This window comes from Coccidioides immitis (assembly GCF_000149335.2).
Source record: "Coccidioides immitis RS genomic scaffold supercont3.6, whole genome shotgun sequence".
NCBI classification, from domain to species: domain Eukaryota; kingdom Fungi; phylum Ascomycota; class Eurotiomycetes; order Onygenales; family Onygenaceae; genus Coccidioides; species Coccidioides immitis.
The window spans coordinates 218,944-237,733 of NW_004504312.1; the positions used below are offsets into that span (position 1 = coordinate 218,944).

Genomic DNA, 18,790 nt, shown 5'->3' on the forward strand with positions numbered 1-18,790 from the left:
GCAAAGCAGCAGCATCCTTACGTCAGCATTCTCACGTGACCACTCTTCAAGGGCGAAAGTCGAAAAGCAAAGCGAAAAGAGAAGAAAAAAGCGAGGTGAACGAGAACGAGGACAAGAAAAAGACAGCACGCTCAGAGCAACAACACAAAAGCGCGAGCAGCCCATCCTCAGCAGTTCGACGCCCACTCTTGCTGCCCGCCCCATAGATCGATCGATCGATCCCACGCCATCCCTGCCTACAGCCTCCTCTTCTTTGCCAGACTCGCGTTCCTCGATGCGTGACGCCACCACCTGAGATGCTCGCGGTCGCGAGGGAGCCTGATGAATCGAGAGCACAGCGCTCCCACTCCCGTCCCCGGAGCTCGCTTCATTGTTGACTCTTCGCCGCTACAGCAGTAGCTCCTCGCACATCAGCTTTGTTTGCTTTGTTTCTCCGGCCCAACATGGCGCAGACCCAGTCTCACCAGTTCCCTTCGCAGTCCTCCTTCTCCCCTCCCGCCTCCACGCCCTCTCCCTCTCCCTCTTCCACCGGAACCCCTTCCGGCAACCTTGGCCCACCGCCAAAACGACAGCGTCTCTCGCCTCTCCCTCAGACCCAGGCGCCATTCTCGTCTTCTCCTGGCTTTGGAACCCTGCAGTTGCCCCAGACCACGAGCCCCGTGAACGGTGTGCCCGTCGCCAACATGACAAACCCACCTGGAAACGCCGTCCATCCTCCCCCACAACCACAACCACAACCACAACCACAAACACATACACCCCAACCACCACCGCCACCCGGCTCGATGGGTCCTCCATCGCGGCCCGCCGAGACGAAGCCAACCGATGCTGCAGAGCTGACAGACGTCTTGGCCTCCTCCGGCATTGATGTCCGGGAAGAAGAAGCGTTTCTTACCAGTGGATATGGCGCTGCACCCGCAACTACTCCGCAACCGCCGCCGCGCATCCAGACCAATATTACCACTTCATTCACCTCACTGCCGTCCGCTGGGTCGACCCCATCTGCAGGAAATAGCTTTACTGAACCCGCTTTCAAGCAAGCCCACTATCAGCCTCCACCCACGGCTGCCGGAGCACAACCGGTTCCCCGGAAATCCCCAGAGGAGCTGGCTGCAGATGCAAAATTGCGTGACGATACCGTGGCCAGCCGACGCGACCAGTACCCTCTCCACGCCCCTTTCCTTCAAACTGCTCCGCTCGGTGAAAGACTACAGAAAAGAGGAAACGAGCTTGGAATTCGCATGCCATCCGGTGGATTCTTTCGCCCATTTCCAAATCGTCCCGCGACCCCCATCGAGATCGTAGGACCTGACGGCCAGTCGGTGATTCGAACTGGAAAACCGGTTCTGACCACGGATGCTCCTCTGGGTGACATTATATCCCTGATGTCTCTAGCCTGCGAGGAACGTTTGCGTTCCGTGGTTGAACATTCCGCGGTTCTCGCCCAAAACCGCCGCGCCTATTCCCACGGAGTTGTCCCGCAAGAATGGAACGATTTGGCTGAAGGAAATAATCAAAAGAAAGGAAAGGAAGACCAAAATGGAATTGCTGCAGCCTCCCCAAATGGTACCTCCCAAAAGCGTATGTATCACATTTCCCCATATGTGCAGGATTCGGCCGATTCCCCGATGCTCACATGATCTACAGGAACTATCTCTACGAACAGAGACGACTCAAATGAAGCTCGAAGGATCACATTTCCGAATACTCTCGCGATGAAAAGTCGCAGATTGATAGAGAAGGATGGGTCGTACGAAGAGGGCCGTGCAAACAAGCGAATGAAGCGCAATACCGATGCAATTCTCAGCGGAGACACTGGAAGATCAGCCTCTGTTGGGCCGGGTGCTGAGCCTTCCGGTGAGAGGGCGCCCGACGTCGAAAAGAAAACAAAGAAAGAGTTGAAGAAGGCTGAGGCCAAGGTAAACGATGCGGTTCAGCATCAGCATGCAGTTGAAACCGCTCGCATGGCAACAGGCGGTCTCAGTACATCGCGATTCGGAGGCAAGAAAACATATTCGTGGCTTAGCAATCCCAGTGCGACCTCTGCCTCAAGAACCAGCTTCTCTAACCCCTCACGAGCGAGACCTGGCGGTGGATCAGCCCCGTCTGGCACTGGAAAACCTGGTGGGTTGTCTAATGGAATCAGAGTGCCACCAGGAAAACGACTGGGTGAATGGCGCGAAGACAAGGATCGTGGTGCCGGAGTCCAGATCCGGGACATTCTTTTCATGCTCGAGTTAGACGGTAAGGCTGCCAAACACCTACAAAAGGCATATTCAAAGGAATCCAAAGAAGAGGTTGATAGACCCGGCAAATAAGCCGGGGCGGAACTAATGGTCACACCGGGGATCGTCAACCTCACCGCAGTACCCCTGACCCAACTATAAATCGACCAATCCTTGATACTAATTCGCACTTCCCGGGCCAACGGCCGTGCAAGGACCAACCTCCTCGCGCCGCGGAGATTACCTTAGGTCTACCCTCCCTCACTTTTATTCTGTCTTCCTCTCCATTACCCTTCAAGAACCGTGCTTCGGCGTTCAGATTGTCGTGTATTCTACTTATGTTCTTGCGGTTCCAGTCGAATTCATAGGCGGCGGAGTTTACGGGATCGGAGTTCACTTTCTAACATACTGCTTGGCTGATTTTTAATTTTGCGGGTCGTTTCTTTTCTTCCCCCCCCTTTTTTTTTTTTGCTACTCCTTATCCCTGTGATGCGGCATATTTTACGTTCCCAGATTTCATTGTTAATCCTCGGAAAAAAAAAAAAAGTCAAAGCTATGCATCCTTCTTTGTCAACGCAGCACATGGGGAGGAGACAGGCTTCTATCGCGTGGACTAACTGCCAGGCATGTATGTACGAACAATGCAGGCCCGCCACTGCTAGCCATGAAAAGAAATTGGAGAAAAACAGCATCCTTCAGTCCTTATCCTCCCTATACTATGTATGTGTGAGGCCCACTACCTCCGGACGGGACAATTCCTTATTCCACAGAACAGCCTGTGGGTATATGTAGGTCAACTACCATGTTGTACCGGTGATCCGCAAGCGAACGTTGAGTGCCTCTAACCGACCAATCTTCACACAAACACCCATGGCAATGCAAGCACCGCCAAATTCGCGTTGATTCTCTGCCACTTCAGTGCTGACAGTCATCTCCTGTGTATCTAAATCTGGATATGCATTCCTCTCTGACAGATGGATGTTTTCATCAGTGGATACATATGGAATAACATACCTGTACTCTATTAAGTTTCTGAAAGCACTGTCCTACTACTTTGATTGACGTTCTCTCTCTCTCAGTGAGAGGGAGAGAGTGAGTGAGTGTTTGTGTGTGTGGAGTTCTTCAATTTCCCTTTACTTGTTGCAACAAAGAGGACAATCTTCCCCCAGATCCTGTATCACACACCTTACTGCATTGCGGTGACAATGATCTCCATCATTGGGAAGCTTTATGCCCAAATGACCACATCCACACCTTTTAAGCAGAACCCGGAAAACAGGCGTCGAATTCCCCAACACGCGGCTACATTGATATAGCTGGTTTAGTTCGGGACGTTTATCAATCTCCGATCGTCGCCACTTGGGCTATCCCTATGGCTATGTAAAAGCGGAAGCATTTCAAACGGGACTCCTCATTGACGCAAAAGCATGAGGTGCAAACCGCCTCGCAGCACGTCTTGTGTGGAATTGAAGCGCCGTTCGTACCACCACGAGATGTGACTCGGCCGTTTCGGTGGTGATAATGCCATTCTCTTGAGAAATTCCCATTGTCAATCCACTTGTTCATCCCGTTCAAACAATGGGACTGGGGGGAAGCAGTTCATATCGTCCAGGATGTCGTTTCCCCAGTACCTGGCCTGGTGGTTGATCATGTGTCACAACACTTCCGGTGATGGTTAAACCCAAGGTATCGCGGGGTTTACAGGGTTTGAACTGGTCACAATGGGGCTCTTTTCCATAGCTTAATGGCCTAGGAACTGGTGCGGAGACCCTTGTGATACATATCGGACGAAAAGGGACTGCGTTGCTTTACAATTTCCCGTCGCGAATGCTCTCGTGAACCTCGAAAGTGAAATTGGCAGCAATCCTTCATTCATAGGGACTGGCTCCCAAATCTTTTTCCCCTCTCCAATTTGGGACGTCAACGGGATCACAGCGGGCCTGTGTCATGGACTTTGCCTCTATGCGGCTTCATGCAACTTCCTCACTCCTGTTGGTTTGAAATGCTCGACCCGCATGTCAAAGGAATTCTTCTGTCCAAACCCTCTATCAGCGATATACATGATGTCTCTTCTCCACCTGGAGAGTCATCATGGTCAGAACAGTATAAATTCTCCTTCAATCCCTTGTGCAGACGGACGTGAAAGAGAGCATCAATCACCGGAACGCAAGCCGAGAACAGTCTGCCGCCAGCTTCACTGTCTGGAACACTCCTTTGGCAATATACTCCTTTTGACCATCACCATGCTGTTCGTACGTGCCTTTATCTTCCTATTCTGCGCGCTCATCGGCGTCACTCTGGCAGCGCCAGCTCCGCAACCCGATTCCCAGTCTGAGCTACAGGCTCGCGATCAAAAGCAAGTCTACAGTCCTTGTATTGAAACCGCGCCAACGGGGGCCGGCACACTAACAGCCAGTCCAGGCTCGGTAAGGGCACAATCTATCAGCAATTAGGCGCCTCTGGTTCCTGTGGCAGGAAACTCGGTGACGACGCTATGATCGTCGCGCTCAGCAACGCCTGGATGAAGGGTCAACCTAACGCGCCCTTGTGCGGCCGAAAGGTGAAGGCCACGAACAAGAAAAACGGCAAAACTGTTGTCGTGACTGTTGCGGATACTTGCGCAGGCTGTGGAGCAAATGACCTCGATTTCTCGGTCGGAGCATGGAATGCTCTTACCGACAACGCTCCCTGGGGAACGTTTCCCGCCGCCTGGTGCGTTGTTACGAAAGGGGAAAAAAAAATTGTCCTGCGATCCCGGATGCTGATTCTGAAATCTTTGCAGGGATTTTGTATAAATGCACGTCCCAGCCCGTTAACAAGCTGGCCAGCGCTGCACGCGTACCGGCTAGGCGGTTGTTCACACCAAGCAGGGCGCAATTGCGCTCACATTCCACAGCGTAGAAATATTTGCCAGCCAGCCAAGAGGCCGCTTCTGAGTTCAATCCCATGACCACATACATATTCAAGTTGTCTTTGCCCCCCTCAGCATGTCGTTTTCAGTTCAAGTGAACTTCTGTCTGTTCCTACACACAACTAGCTACAGTCACTCTTTTCGTTTTTCAGATTTTGAGTGTTATGCTTTTTTGAAAACCTTTTTCCCTCCCACGCACGGCATGGTCGAGCGAGCAGGATATAAAGATCGAACCCAGGCACACACTAACTCTCCAGTTTGTGATATGGCAAAGGGCTGGCTCCCGATTAGTATGTGCTTTGAGTTTTAACAGGATGTCCTGTACAATGCTTTGGTTTGTTCGATAAGCTGTTGGGTTAATTGAGGTGGGAGATTTCCTCATGCTGCCATCGCAACAAGATTAGATATCGGTGGCCATCAGATTTAATGCATTCAATTGTGCGTTCTGCATTCTCCCTCTCTCTCTCTCCCCACTCCAACTTTGCGTTAATGATTTGTTACCTAAAGCCGGCATTTAACTTAGCGGGTAATATCACTGCATACTCTGTACATCAGGCTATTTTTGCCGAAACCTATTCACTAGATGTCAACTCACAAAGACAGCCATAAGTAGGCATCTAGCATTATTCTAACCCAGAGTCTCCCAGCTACAGGGACGCATCACTTGGTGACGGCATTAGCTCCAGGAGTGTGATGATAGACTTGCATGCATACACTGCCTTTTCTCTCCAAGGCCACAATACCAACCCAGTTCTTCAGGCCAAGTATGCATTTATGCGTATTTGTTGATGTGAAGGACCTGCATTGCATTGAAGCACGAGCTGGCTGCACTTCACCAACATACACAATGTTCTGTATTGGACAAAGCATAGAAGCAGATACAAATCAAGAAAAAAAAAAAAAGAAAAAAAAATTTAGCAAAAGTTGTTAGAGACAAGAACAAAGTGAGGATGATAAGGAGTGATGACTCCTTAAAAATAAAATAGAAAGTGATTTAAAATGCATGATCCCTCATAACATCTAGTTACTTACTTTCATCCCTTGCACAAGAAGGCAAACATTACAGCATGAGCATCCTTAGAAGAGGAAAAGTGGAAAAAGAAACAAAGACAACAAACACAGAAAACACAGAAAACACAGAAAACGCCCCCCTGGGTTTCCACCTCACACTCAGCATAAGCACAATTCATAAAACATTTGAAATGGTAATAATATGGAAACACAAAGATTATCTCTTTTGCTCAATGCCTCTAGTCGATCACATTCATACTAGTGGCTTCAAAATGGGAGAATCAAAGCCAAAAGAGTACTATAGAATATGCAGCATCAGATACAGGGAGCGTCAGGGAAGGCTTAGCATGAATGTCGTCAGCAAATCTTTGCCTGTCGTAGATATGTACAGGCTCCGGGGAGTATCCGGAAGAATATGGGAGTCGGTCAAGTAGCCAATTCCTTGTAACCGCTCGTGGGTATATCGAGTTGAAAATTTTAAACTGTATTTGAGTAGAGGGGTAATCCGGTTGCCAGCGACATAATATTTGCCAGAGTAGAATATAACCTAAGGAGCCAGCGCGAGGTATGAATATCTATGCGCGATTTGCTCTCTCTCGCTGCATTTGGCCAATGCGAACGGCCTCGGTGCCATCGTCTATGATGGACTCATTAAACCAGGGGTGCTTAAGGGCCTCACTGGCTTTGATTCGCGCGAACGGGTCATACACGAATATCCGGCGGAGAAGGTCAAGGAACTGCTTATTGAAGGAATTATTGGCAGGAATGAAGTCCTGGGAATTTTAGTCAGCATGGATGCCTGCAGGATTGGATGGAATACTGCAAGGTGCTTACCTGCAATTGCTTCATAGCCTTTACATATTTGCGAGACGACCGAGGAGTATCCTGGTTCGGATAATCCAGCCTAGTCCGGTTGAAATACCTAGCTTTAAATTAGCACCGGCTGAAATTTACGGAGAATCGGGAAAAAAGAAAAAAGGAACTTACTTGGCAGCGGGATTCGATCCATTACGTCCTTGCATTACTTGTCTCACCAGCTTGGTATCGATCCGGCTTCCCACGACGCTCTCCATCATTGCAAGATGCTCGAGGTTGTCGTGGGTCTGGAAGAGAGCATCTCCAGTGAAGAATTCGACTAGGATACAGCCGATGCTCCAGATATCGCAGGGGAACGTCCATCCAAGGTTGAGGATGATTTCTGGAGCACGGTAGTGGCGAGTCGAGACGACGGAGGAGTGATACTCCTCTTCAAAGGTGGCAGAGCCGAAATCTATTAACCGGATCTCGCTGTCTAGCAGCACCCGTCGCTGACGGGCAGTACGGTTGGTGGTATGAGATGAAGAGGGAATTGTGCGATTGTACGTAAATGTTTGATAGGCGTTGTTCACCAAGAGAATATTTTCAGGCTTCAAATCGGTATGGATCAGGTTGACATCATGGAGAACTACGATAACTCTGTCAACCAATGTTTCGCATCGCATGTACATATGTCCAAAGGGGAAAACTTACAAGCAACACTCGTGAACAACTGGCGAGCAAAACTCTGGATCTGACTGCTTGGGAAAGGTACAAAGCCATTTCCTTTGAGGAAATCAAACACACTTTGTCCTAGCAGATCAGTCACGATGCAGATATGGTTTCGAAAGTCAAAACAGTCCCGAAGATGTATGCACTTGTTGCGGTTGGTTTCGTCGTTGGATGCCAGGGTCGATAGGACCCTAAGTTCAATACGAGAGGCATCACGATACTTTTGGACAGATCGAATGATCTTGATAGCGCAACGGGTTTTCTTCTGCCTATCAAAAGCCTCAACGACTTTTCCAAATGTTCCTTGGCCCAGCAGCTTGATGATCGAATCTGAATACAGAGTTTTACCCGTTAGTAATGGCGGAAAGGAGAACAGGGGGTTATGAAATGTGTGAAAAAAAAAAAAAAAAAAAAGAAAAAAAATTAGCCAATGACAGGGATCCAGACTCACATCGATCAGTCAAATTTGTATCAGGAGTGACGATGTAATGGCCATCATCGTCGTCAACCTTGGAATGTTTTGTAAAGTTGGGCTGGGATGGCGGTTAGCACGGCCCAGTTAAAAGCGGGAAAAGAGCATGGTCGACTCACGTCGCGGATCACAGGAACATAAACATCCTTCGCCTTGATGGGCGGCTTAGGGGGTGGAATATATGTGCTGTATCCAGCGATTTCCAACTCTCGACGTTTCTGCTCATCGCGGGCTGCCTTGCGTGTTACGACCCGTTTGCGCTTCTGGCCGATCGCGGCATCTTCGTAGTACACATTATTGGTCGGGGCGCTGCCGTGGGATCCCAACGACGTCGGTGCAGTGGTGTGAAGAGAGGCAGTACGGTCCGTAGAGAGTGAGGTCCCCGAAGAGCCTTCACCATACTGTTGGACGGCCACGGAGTAGCTTGGAGGATCATGATATGAAAGGTCGTAAGTCGTTTCGACACCGGTGCGTCGCTTCTTGCTCGCAGGCTGTGCAGCGACGCCATTGCCGTAGGAGGCCATAGAGGAAGGCTTCACGGTGGATGATGTGTAAACAGAGTTGGCCGCAGATGTATTTTGTGGATCATCCTCGTCGTCATCAATGACGATAATTTCCTTGGGGACGCCATTTTTGTAGAACTCGTTCCAATTCGGCTTTCTCCGACGACTTTGGGCCGTTGGGAGGGTGGTGGACGTCTGATATGCCGCCATGGCCGGCTGGGCTTGAGATGGTTTGGAGGCGGAGGACGAGGGAGGAGGGAGGGCGGCGGCGGCAGGCTGGCAGGGATAGTTGTAGTTGGTGACGCGGGTTGCGGCCACGGCGGCGGAGGAGGATGAGGAGGAGGTGGCCGCAGGGTACGCGGTAACGTTGGAGTGGAAGGAGGACTGGTGAGGATATCGGTAGTGCGGATGATTCGCCGGATGGGTGGCAGTGGCAGTGGAGGGAGTCGACATGACGAACCCGAGAGGCCCGACGAAGGCCGTTGAGAGCGTGCGAAACGGGACGGATTTTCTCTCCGAAAAACGATGTTTAAAGGGGTGATCGGGTAGATGGTCGAGCGATGAGCAGCTCAACGGGCACAAGGACGAGCCAGAGTAGAGGAGGGGGCGAAAGGGTGAGAGTGCGTGGTCGAGTCAGACGGACTAGGTGTGGGCTTGACGACCAAGGGGAGATAGGAATCAGGGAACACAAGAGAAGACGTAGGAGGCGAGAGAACGTTCAGCCAAAAGCAGCTAATGGCGAGGGGATCAGGCGAGATGGAGTTACGCTTAGCAAGGAGGACGGCGAGGCCACAGAGTCCGGTGACGATGCCCACCTGGAGACCGGGGCAAGATGCACAGGACGAGGAATCAGAACACTGGACTCAAGCGCGGGGAGAAGGGAGTGGATCGACCATTGTGGGCAAGACGGCAGGAGGGTGGAATGGGCATTGGGATGGAGTTGCAGAGAGAGGCAGTGAGGGAGAGGGAGGGAGAGAATGGTGATGGACAAGCCGGGCAGAGAGGGCGTTGCGAGGGCGGAACGAAAAGTCTCTTTTTTTTTTTGCCGGCCGTGCTCGATGATGAAGAGTTGCGCTGGGAGGCGAAAAGAACAGGAAATGAGGGAAAAAAAAACAAAAAAGAAAAGGGTAGAAAACACACAACACGCATACAGGATGGAGAAACCAGGTAGTGAGACTGACAAGTTCGTCAAATCAAAACCCATCTCATTAAACAATGGCAGATTCTGAAAATGATGCCCATAAATCAGTCAAATACAGAGAGTAGTCAGTTGGTTCACCTGTCGGGGCGTCCTCCCTCCCAGCCAACGCAAATCGAGTGAAGAAGACTTGCGACAAAAGGCTCACCGGCCCTTTTTTCTTTTTCACCCACTTTTCAATTGACAAACTTCTTGGTCTCTCTCTCTCTCTCTCTATCCTGCTGCAGAAGGGATCACTTAAATTATCAGTTAATCAAGTTCATCCTTCTCGAGCGTGGATGGATCTCCTGTTTGAGACCTGTCGCCCGTCCCAATCTCGCGTCAAAAACATATCAAACCATGTATTTATTTGACCGCAGCTTCATACTCCAGATCTCATTAACCTTCACTGTGGCCAGGCCACTCTGATTACCTTTATTCAAGTTGATATTTTTCTATTATGTTCATTTCATCGCTAGTACATTCATGATACCCTAGGAAAACCTTGATATTCCACAATGTTCGAGCCCTACAGGCATCAGTTGCATTTGACAGTAGCAGTATGGGAGAGGAATGCGTCACTGCTAGTCGTGGCATTGGTCAAATATATCTTAAGGGATGGTATTACTATACCCATCACCACAGCCTTGACAATCTATCCTGGCGGACTTTGGAGAGTATACAGGAATGGTTCTAGGCTCTAATAGAGATGCTATCCCCCTGAATTCTGCAGATACCCGTTTCCAGCCGGCCAGAAATTATACTTATACAGTGTACTCCGTAGCAGATATCAAAATGCCCTTGGTCCAGGCTTGTTTGGCACAAATCTGTCGCTTCTCTGAGAAATGTGTTCTGTTCGAATGAATGTAGAAATTTCAACCTTATGGCGAAATGGTTAAATCCATGATCAGTGATAAGAGCAAATCAAAATGCATGTTCTCAATTGGCTCCTAACAAGCCTGTAGGGATGAGATGTAAAAAGTTGCATAAGCACGATTCTCTCCCATTATTTCATCGCTCTCGTTTGGACCTTACGTCAAGCATTCTAACCCATCGCCCCCCGGCGATCGGCGCGTTCATTCCCAGCCGAACCGATGATCAAAAGACGACTTCGCCCTGGGCTTCTCGAAAATGGTGCACTGCGAGTTTAACCTATCAGATCTGGTCAGATCACAGCTTGTTATTATCGAGGCTATGTGAGTCAGTGGCCATGCCTGAGTCTTCTTAACTGTGTGCAGTGTGTTGGTTACTGAGCAAAAATTACGTATCGATCCAGCTCCATTGGCGGAACCGGGGCAAGGCTTGTTTGGTGGAAACAAGGAATAGAATTGCGGAGGAGAGGGAATATGGCACGAGGACAAAGTGCAGCGACGGCGGAAGAGGGTGGGCAAAGCAGTAGTTAGCTGGCCGTGCTCAAGATATAAACTTGCAATTGACCCTGTCGACACTTCAGATGACGGAGGCAAGTATAACATCAACAAATAACAAATGAACTTGTAAAGTCCGGAATTGCTCTATGATTGTTAGCCATAAGAACAAAAGCAATAATGCCTTAGACCCAAGATACTACACTAACTCTTAAAGCCCAGACCAGGGCATGTAGACATCAACAGAAAGGAATCTAGATCTATCACAGAAAAGTCCAAAAGATCTATGCCTTGTAATAAGAAATCCGCGAACTCCGTGCCGATATCTAGCCGTTAAAACCCGAACATGACTTACATTCCTCACTTCCGCCCCTTCTAAGCAATTAGCTAAAATGAAATGGTATCGAAAAGGTGCGAAGACAGCTTTCGGCCAGCGGTCCAGAACTATATTCCCCGGTTAAACTCAACCAAACCATCTTTCCCTCCGCAATCCCAGAACTCCTCCTCAAGCTTAGAAGCACTGATGGCCTGCCGTTGAGGGAAGGCTCCAAGTGCTAGCGGAAGCGCGAAAATCGATGTCGCGAAGATTAATCCTATAATACAGGGTTAGTTTTTTCATATGCAATCAAATTAGAGTCTAGTGTTTTCGTACCCAGATTCACCGGAAGGACGAGACGAGGCCGAGACTTCAGCCAGTCCATCTTCTGCAGACGAACCAATATTAATGGTGGGAGAACCATGATCGGGGTAGCATTGAGCACGCGGCTAACAGCAGTTTCTCCGACCGCCAGAGTGGCAGCCTTCTTGCTCTTGCCGAGACTCTTAACCTCTCCTCCGTCTACCTCGCGCTTCGCCTTCTCTTGCACTGTGAGGACAGGGTAGATGTCGATGCCTTTCCGGATCTCCTCCCCACGCATGAGGAACACGTTGAGTGCACCGGCAGTGGCGACGGCAGCAAACGGCACCAGTCTCCCGAGAATCAGTCTCGTGTTTGGGGTTAATTTCCGTAGTCGAGGAACGACAGAATTCAGTCCCAGGGCAACGGAGCACGAAGCTGAAACCGCAAGCAGGTACGACTTTACAATCGACGAGGTGGAAAGGGGAGTGGATTTGTTTGCGTTGGCGTTGTTGATGGCGACGTTCAATGATTGGTTAGTTATCTGCCATAGCAGGGTCCCCGTTGTCTGCCCAGGATTCGTTAGTAAACTCCGCTGGGTCGTGCAGGGATGGAGCGGATGGGGAAGGGGAGTGGGAAGGTAATCTGTCTCCGTACCCTAAGTCCGGGCGTAAGCATGCCAGCTGTCACGATTAAATTGGAGAGCACGAAGCAGGACATCCGGAACGGGAGGAAGACTGGTTCGCCAGTATCTAAGAGAGTCGTCAGTCAGCGCTTTGCCGGCCCCCCGCCCCGGGAAGGAGACACGTTGACCACATACCAGGGTGCAGCGTCGAATCCACTATTCTCTTTGCATCCCAAATCTCCGGGGTCATGGCTGCGATTTTGCCATCCTTATACGATGCAAGGACTCGCTTTGCATTCTCTAAGCCGGCCGAGGATACAAAGAGTGTTCTATAATATTTGGCGTCATTGGTCATTCGTTTGACTCCTATAACAGAATGGGTCCTAGGGAGCTGTCCAGCGCAAAACGGCGCCCACGTCGACTGTCGCGCTGGATGGGAGTTCTATTGACGTACCTCGGATCTGATATCTCTGCGGCCTGCTTGACCCGTCCCCAGTAAGTGCTGAGGTCATGTTTCGAGGCGGGAAGATCCCGACTACCGGACATGGAAGCTGACATGTAAAGGCTCACTGAATCTCAGCACGGCGATGCGAAATAGGGTAATTAGACTCCTCCGTATATCCGAGGGATTGAGTGGGGGACAAGAAAGTCAGAGCAGAGAGAAACTACGGCCAAAGGGGATTCCCGGAGAGCATTAAATCAATTAAAAAAGCTGAATCTCCTTGAATGAAAGTGTGTGTGCAATGCAAAAGAAAGTCCAAGAAAGCAAAAGCAAAAGAAAAGCACCGAAGAAAGGGAGGGCGTTTATCGTCGGCTTGTTGTGGAATGTTGATCTGACGCAGACTCTCCAACAGAATCAATCCATCATTTAAATTTCGTGATTCTTTTTTTTCCTATCTTTCTCGCCGGCCTCGGGGGCGGTGACGGGGGGCGCCGTGGCTTGGCAAAATGCGGCGCTAATCCAAATTTGGTATGCCAAGAGAAGCTTGTTTTGTACCCAAGACAAACACTAAGCCGTATAGAGCTAGTTAGTCACATGAAGTGGTTCGTGCGGGTTGTCAGGTGACCTCGATGCGTGGGCAAGAGCGATGATTGGCTGAAATTATTTATTTTGTTTGATTTGTTTGCTCTACGTGCTTCTAGCATGGCGTAGTAGAACTTGAGGCTCCAAGAGTCCAAACCAACATCAAAAATTCAAAATCAACGGACAGGAACACTTCGGCGGAACAAAAGACTCGAAGCTGGAAAGACAAATAAGAAAGAATATGACAGGCAGCTAAAGGTAGGCGGGCTAATTCTCACACACAGCCGTGTCTCGACTAAAACACAAGAGAAACATACACCCCGGAGCTGCCCATCTTTGGATCCTTCCTGCTAATGCCCTTAGTCCATTAGCATGGCCGAACCCCAACCCTCTGCCTGGGATAACCTGCTGCTGTCGGGGTGGCAAATTGTAAGGTTAAGCTGGGGGGTTGCAGGGTGATGACGGCCTCTGGGGGTAGTGCGCCCTTCTCCGTGAAAGAGTTGGTCTAGCATTTCTCCAGCGGAAGCACGTTGCCCGGCGTCAACAATTGCCATCATTTTCAAAGGCAACAGGCTGCTATGCCGAGCTGCCTCTTGGATAGCTTCTATCTGACTCTTTGGGTTCCCGATAAGGTTAGGGTTCCGGAATTGTGTTCTCAATTCTGCTACATTTAAAATCACAGCAATGGCGACAAAGAGCGACCAAATATCCATCTTGTGGGTCTGCGAGACCCGGCCGTTTATGAGTACTTCCGGGGCCATGTATGGTGGGGTACCAGCCCTTGTCGTGGCCCTTGTCGCATAATTGCATAAACCAAAGTCTGCAAGCTTAAAGTTATAGCTTCGGTCTGGTGCAGTCAAGTATAGTATATTCTCGGGCTTCACGTCTCGATGGATAAGGCCTCTTAGAGCGAGAAGGTCCAAGGCCTTCAGCATCTGATGGAGGAGCTCCGCTGTTAGGTTATGATCCGTGATGAAAGCACCGTCGTCCATAAGACGGGCGACTGAGCCCTGCATGCGAGGCATAACTATAATAAACATATGCATGCTCTTCCATTCGGTCCAGAGATACCTTATAATATTTTCCTGCTAAATGTTAGCGCGGAACTGGTGCATTTACGGCACAGAAGACAAACACCACTTACGTGTTTGATGCTCCCAATATTTTCGACTTCGATCTTCAGACTTTTATACGCAGTTCCATGTTTTGGAGTGTCAGGCAAAGTCACATTTTTGACGGCTAGCAACTCGCCAGTGTCAACATTTACACCTTCAAAGACCTCCCCAAAAGTACCACGGCCCAGGGGATAATTCGTCCGGTAGCGGTAGCGAAGCTTTGGAAACTGGGGGGTATGAATTCGAGTGAATCGTTCTGGGCCTAACGCCGTATCCTCCTCACCACTCGTGTCCGATATGGTGAGACAGTGATCGGAACCTCGGGAATCAATCTGCCGTCGGATATCAAAATGGACTCTGTGCCAATGTATTCTAAAATGGTAAAGATTGCTATTGGATCCTCCAAAGGCAAACTCGGTGTTGAATATCGCATGTATCACGGCTCGCCGAGGGGTGCGGCCCGGTTCAAACGGTACTGCATCGAGTCCTTTGAACTGCGTATTATGGTGTCGAGATCGATCGGTGAGCCTGAACATTCCCGTGCTTTGAACAACCTCAAAGGAACATTGGATCCGGGATATAGCGCTTCCCGAGACGATAATGTCTCCCTCGCGACCAATAGTTGCCAAAGTGCAAGGGGAAGATGACTCGATGTTGAAGCCGATATTTAACCCTCGCCCTCTCTCTGAAGGGTAGGCATCATCGTTGTAGTCGGGGAGGTATGAGACATGAGGTTGATTTTTGGGATGATCAAGAGCCCTAGAACTTCGCTCGTTAAGGGGAACAAGCGAAAACACGGATAGTGGATGGGGCTCTGAACGTATCATTTTACACAGCACAATCCAGAAGCCTGTGTGCCGCACGGTGCTAGACCGAAAAGCACCCTAAGCGCTGCGCCAAAAGAGAACGTTCTCTTAAGGCCAGGACCCCAGCGGTGCTTCCTTTTGAGCCACCAGTATCCTAATGAGCCATGAGACACGATACCATCACGAAAGAAGATATTAGGGCCCGGAGAAACTCTGAGAAAATTCGAAACCAGATTATGGGCCGTCAACCCGAAGACTTATTCCCGCCAACATGCTCTCCGAGGCTCCAACACTCATTCTCATGCACGGTGTGCTGCAATGTTCTTGCAGCGGTCCTGCAGGGGGTTTAGCCTGTGCCATCGTGGGGCGTCCAATCCTGGAGAAGAACGACGAAAAATGGCCGGGTTGACGCGGGCTAGAATGGGTACTCCGTACCCTATCGAAATTCTGACACTGATGGTGGTGCATGAGGCTTGGAGGGCAATGATAAAAGCCAGGCTATTGGCACAGGCATTTTGACCTAGAAGGCCAGGCAACATTAAATAGTCAGTTGGAGGGGCTCTCTGAGGCGACAATAGGACGCTATAAATAGGAATGCCAGCACAATTCCGTAACTCTGCATGTAACACACTATGTAATTGCGGATGCACACACTCGGCCTGAAGCAGGAGCGCATAGACGAAGTGAAGGCTGGGGTTTAAAGAAATTAAGCTATTGCGCCACGAAAAGGTATGTATGTAATTCTATTAGGCGATGGATTCTGAACTTTTTTTGGGGAGATGCTTAGTTACATAGTATGTTATATTGTACTGTATAATTAAAGTACGGAGTACGGAGTACTCAATACAGTAATTGAACAACATACACACATTCATACAAAAATCAGGCCAGGTAGGAATGAGCTCTGATCTTAATACTCCCGTACTGTATGAAATAGAGTCATCATAATTATCAGTGCAAATTATTATCTGGTAACCTCCTTACTTGACCCTAACCTAGAGACATAAAGAGATACCAGCACTATATATTGAATACTGAATCCAAAAGTATGTACAAAATCTCCCATGGGAGAAAAGAATGAAGGCGTGCACAGTCCAGTTACTTTATTCCATCACTGGCCAGCGGAAGATATCCTTTAGTTGCGGGTGACATCTGCAATGAGTTAGCACCAACAGGTCTTATAAAATAGCAGGATGAATACTGACCAGCAGCAAAGAGAGAGTAGTTGTCAGCATTGCTAAGAGACTGCTGGGCATTAAGTCTCCTGCATTGCTCATATCCATAAGCATGGTCAACAGTGCCAGGGCTGAAAATGCTAGTAGCATGTGTGAACTCATGGACAACAACATAGCCGTGGTCAGGGTCAAGGCCGCGGTTCACAACAGGAGGAAGGCGCCAGTAGTCTGGGCAGTTGACAACATGGCTGCGGGCAGGGATGGTGTAGGCAATGAGACCCCTCTGGCAGTTGCGGTAGACATCCTGGCAGAAGTAGATCGTGCGGCCCTGATTGGCAGAGCTACATTCTTGGGCAATGGCCTGGAAGCGTCTGGCAACACTCTGGCGTGCCTGTTGGCTGGTGGTCTTGAAGTATTCCTGGAACTTCTGAGCATTCCCTCCAGAAGCTGCTTGGGCAGCACGCTGGGCATAGGTGACACAGTTGCGAAGACCACCTTGCAGGAGTTGGGCGTATTGACCAGTACAAGTCTGGCCATCAACACGTGTGCGCTTGTCAAGCTCTGGAATGGCACTAGCCACTTTGGAGGCCATCTCACCATCAATATCCATGGTCAAGACATTTGCCTTGAATCGAATGGAGCCAGTGGGCTTAGTGCCCTGGCCATCAATGACAGGGATGCTGCCTTCGGCAGAGATCTCAAAGGAGCCACCAGCAGAGAGGTCAGATGTCTCAGCAATATCAAATTCAGCTTCAGCACTGGCACCTGGGGCCAAGGTCTTGTAGGCCTCCTTTGGAAGGTTGTTGATGTCATAGTAGAGACGCATGCCGTTGAAGGGAACAATAGAGCCTGAAAGTCAGAAAGTATTAGACCAATGCCTTAGGAAATATAATGCAGTAATACAGTATAGGGATATATACCATCCTTGGAGATCTGGACCTTGCGCACAGGTGAGGAGTCAAACAAGGTATTATATTTCACAAAGGACATCTCATGGTCAGCATTGTTGGTGATGATCGCCTTCACACGGGTGTTTCCAATGGGGATGAGCTTGACATCGAGTCCAGTATCGCGCTCAGCCAACTCGTTGACAGGCAAAGCAAGAGCTTGGACAGCCAATGCCGCCAGGGCAATCAAAGAAGATGAAAGACGCATTTCAAGGAACAATGAGAACAGACAATTTTCCCAAGGACAAGCTAAATGTTGGAGAGCGGGATGCAATGGAGCGCGATCAGCCGAAACGAACGAGCAGGTCATTGGAAACTTATATTACATCTGACTTCAAAAATTTCCCATAGAGAGGAGACCACCCGCGGAAATGAGCGGGAGATGAGCGGGAGCATTCATTTCGCGCCGGGTAGTTTAATTGTAGCAGCCCGCAGAAAAACAAATGAAGATGCATTTGCAAGGAGACCCCGTCAGCAGCGCTTCCTCTCAGCCAAGCAAGCTTTGATGAAGAAGCAATCGGAAACGTTACAGGTGGAATCATACATTTCGCCCGCTGAAAAAGCCGAGGGTCCGGGGTAAAAGAAACGTTCAAAAAACAAGTGAAAAGTGCACTTGATTGCGGAGTTCACCCACATACTACCTTTGCCTATGGTAGTATAGTTGCATGGCTTCATCACTTTGAGCTTGCCAAGAGGAAAACTTATCAATATCGCCCAAGATTTGCTGATATCCAAAGGTTGAAAGCATTCTGCAATTCGATATCGCGGAGCTCATGCTCGATCGAATCATGCCAAGCAAAATCAATATATGTATTTTGCGCCCGGGTATTTCGGGTTTCGGGGCCCTGGAGAAGAAAAGGTCGGGTCGAGTGTTGCTGAGTGAGGTTGTATCGCCTCGGTGCGAAAAGGTTCCTGGAGGAAGTCCTGGCTCAAATTCAGCGCCGGTTTATCGGACACCACAGGCCAGCGTGTCCTGGTTGCTGCATGATCCATGGTTGTTTCTCAATAACGGTCGCTTAGCAGTCAGCACTGGGTCAGCAAGGTTGATCCTTTTCATGTGGGACGATCACTTGTCAGGGATTGCACCAGTTCAGCCCATCTGGGCGCTGAAAGCTTGTCTCGCACAATGGGGACCTCAGCCATCCGGTCTCTTAGAAAAATAATATTCTTCAGTCAGAATTTAGACCTGCATCTCCTGGATAGTATCTTTGTGGTCATGTTTGGCCGGAATCCCCAGCTTTCCTTGGGGTTCGGCAAGCCGAATTTCGCGCTCCTGAAGTGACGGGATT

General features: G+C 49.6%; 8 protein-coding genes across 8 annotated transcripts; 3 read left to right on the top strand and 5 right to left on the bottom strand.

The window, feature by feature from the left end:
- Positions 1–443: 443 nt before the first annotated feature.
- Positions 444–2,510, top strand: CIMG_03004 (uncharacterized protein; the record flags this gene model as incomplete). Its single annotated transcript, XM_001243562.2, has 2 exons — positions 444–1,581; positions 1,648–2,510. 2 exons carry the CDS (start codon positions 444–446, stop codon positions 2,316–2,318), a joined length of 1,809 nt encoding a protein of 602 aa, XP_001243563.1. The 3' UTR covers positions 2,319–2,510.
- A 512-nt stretch (positions 2,511–3,022) lies between these two features.
- On the bottom strand, positions 3,023–3,772 carry CIMG_03005 (uncharacterized protein; the record flags this gene model as incomplete). Its single annotated transcript, XM_001243563.2, has 4 exons — positions 3,023–3,160; positions 3,240–3,266; positions 3,416–3,527; positions 3,666–3,772. The coding sequence occupies 4 exons, from the start codon at positions 3,770–3,772 to the stop codon at positions 3,023–3,025; spliced, it is 384 nt and encodes a 127-aa protein (XP_001243564.2).
- Positions 3,773–4,484: 712 nt separating this feature from the next.
- CIMG_03006 (uncharacterized protein) lies at positions 4,485–5,252 on the top strand. The gene has a single exon (XM_001243564.2). It carries the CDS (start codon positions 4,720–4,722, stop codon positions 5,173–5,175), a length of 456 nt encoding a protein of 151 aa, XP_001243565.2. The 5' UTR covers positions 4,485–4,719; the 3' UTR covers positions 5,176–5,252.
- Positions 5,253–6,722: 1,470 nt separating this feature from the next.
- On the bottom strand, positions 6,723–9,682 carry CIMG_03007 (CMGC/CLK protein kinase; the record flags this gene model as incomplete). The annotated part of the gene is made up of 6 exons (XM_001243565.2): positions 8,266–9,682; positions 8,126–8,207; positions 7,657–8,004; positions 7,135–7,591; positions 6,982–7,069; positions 6,723–6,920 (listed from the first exon to the last, which is right to left on the bottom strand). Exons 1-6 carry the CDS (start codon positions 9,100–9,102, stop codon positions 6,723–6,725), a joined length of 2,010 nt encoding a protein of 669 aa, XP_001243566.1. The 5' UTR covers positions 9,103–9,682.
- A 1,955-nt stretch (positions 9,683–11,637) lies between these two features.
- Positions 11,638–13,247, bottom strand: CIMG_03008 (tricarboxylate carrier; the record flags this gene model as incomplete). The annotated part of the gene is made up of 5 exons (XM_001243566.2): positions 12,889–13,247; positions 12,630–12,763; positions 12,467–12,561; positions 11,846–12,377; positions 11,638–11,786 (listed from the first exon to the last, which is right to left on the bottom strand). The coding sequence occupies exons 1-5, from the start codon at positions 12,990–12,992 to the stop codon at positions 11,638–11,640; spliced, it is 1,014 nt and encodes a 337-aa protein (XP_001243567.2). The 5' UTR covers positions 12,993–13,247.
- Positions 13,248–13,531: 284 nt separating this feature from the next.
- CIMG_03009 (STE protein kinase) lies at positions 13,532–15,400 on the bottom strand (the record flags this gene model as incomplete). The annotated part of the gene is made up of 2 exons (XM_001243567.2): positions 13,532–14,543; positions 14,603–15,400. The coding sequence occupies 2 exons, from the start codon at positions 15,398–15,400 to the stop codon at positions 13,818–13,820; spliced, it is 1,524 nt and encodes a 507-aa protein (XP_001243568.2). The 3' UTR covers positions 13,532–13,817.
- Positions 15,401–16,317: 917 nt separating this feature from the next.
- On the bottom strand, positions 16,318–18,133 carry CIMG_03010 (metalloproteinase 5). The gene is made up of 3 exons (XM_001243568.2): positions 17,475–18,133; positions 16,585–17,403; positions 16,318–16,531 (listed from the first exon to the last, which is right to left on the bottom strand). The coding sequence occupies exons 1-3, from the start codon at positions 17,809–17,811 to the stop codon at positions 16,515–16,517; spliced, it is 1,173 nt and encodes a 390-aa protein (XP_001243569.2). The 5' UTR covers positions 17,812–18,133; the 3' UTR covers positions 16,318–16,514.
- Positions 17,884–18,664, top strand: CIMG_11040 (uncharacterized protein; the record flags this gene model as incomplete). The annotated part of the gene is made up of 2 exons (XM_012358216.1): positions 17,884–18,077; positions 18,247–18,664. 2 exons carry the CDS (start codon positions 17,884–17,886, stop codon positions 18,662–18,664), a joined length of 612 nt encoding a protein of 203 aa, XP_012213639.1.
- Positions 18,665–18,790: the final 126 nt, after the last annotated feature.

What these genes read in the sequence shown, in the direction of transcription:
- CIMG_03006 (XM_001243564.2), top strand. Translation starts at nt 4,720, where the DNA reads ATGATCGTCGCGCTCAGCAACGCCTGGATGAAGGGTCAACCTAACGCG.
- CIMG_03010 (XM_001243568.2), bottom strand. Translation starts at nt 17,811, where the DNA reads ATGACCTGCTCGTTCGTTTCGGCTGATCGCGCTCCATTGCATCCCGCT. An exon ending in GGTCCAGATCTCCAAGGATG is followed by an intron (nt 17,404 to 17,474) that starts GTATATATCCCT and finishes TCTGACTTTCAG; the next exon opens with GCTCTATTGTTCCCTTCAAC.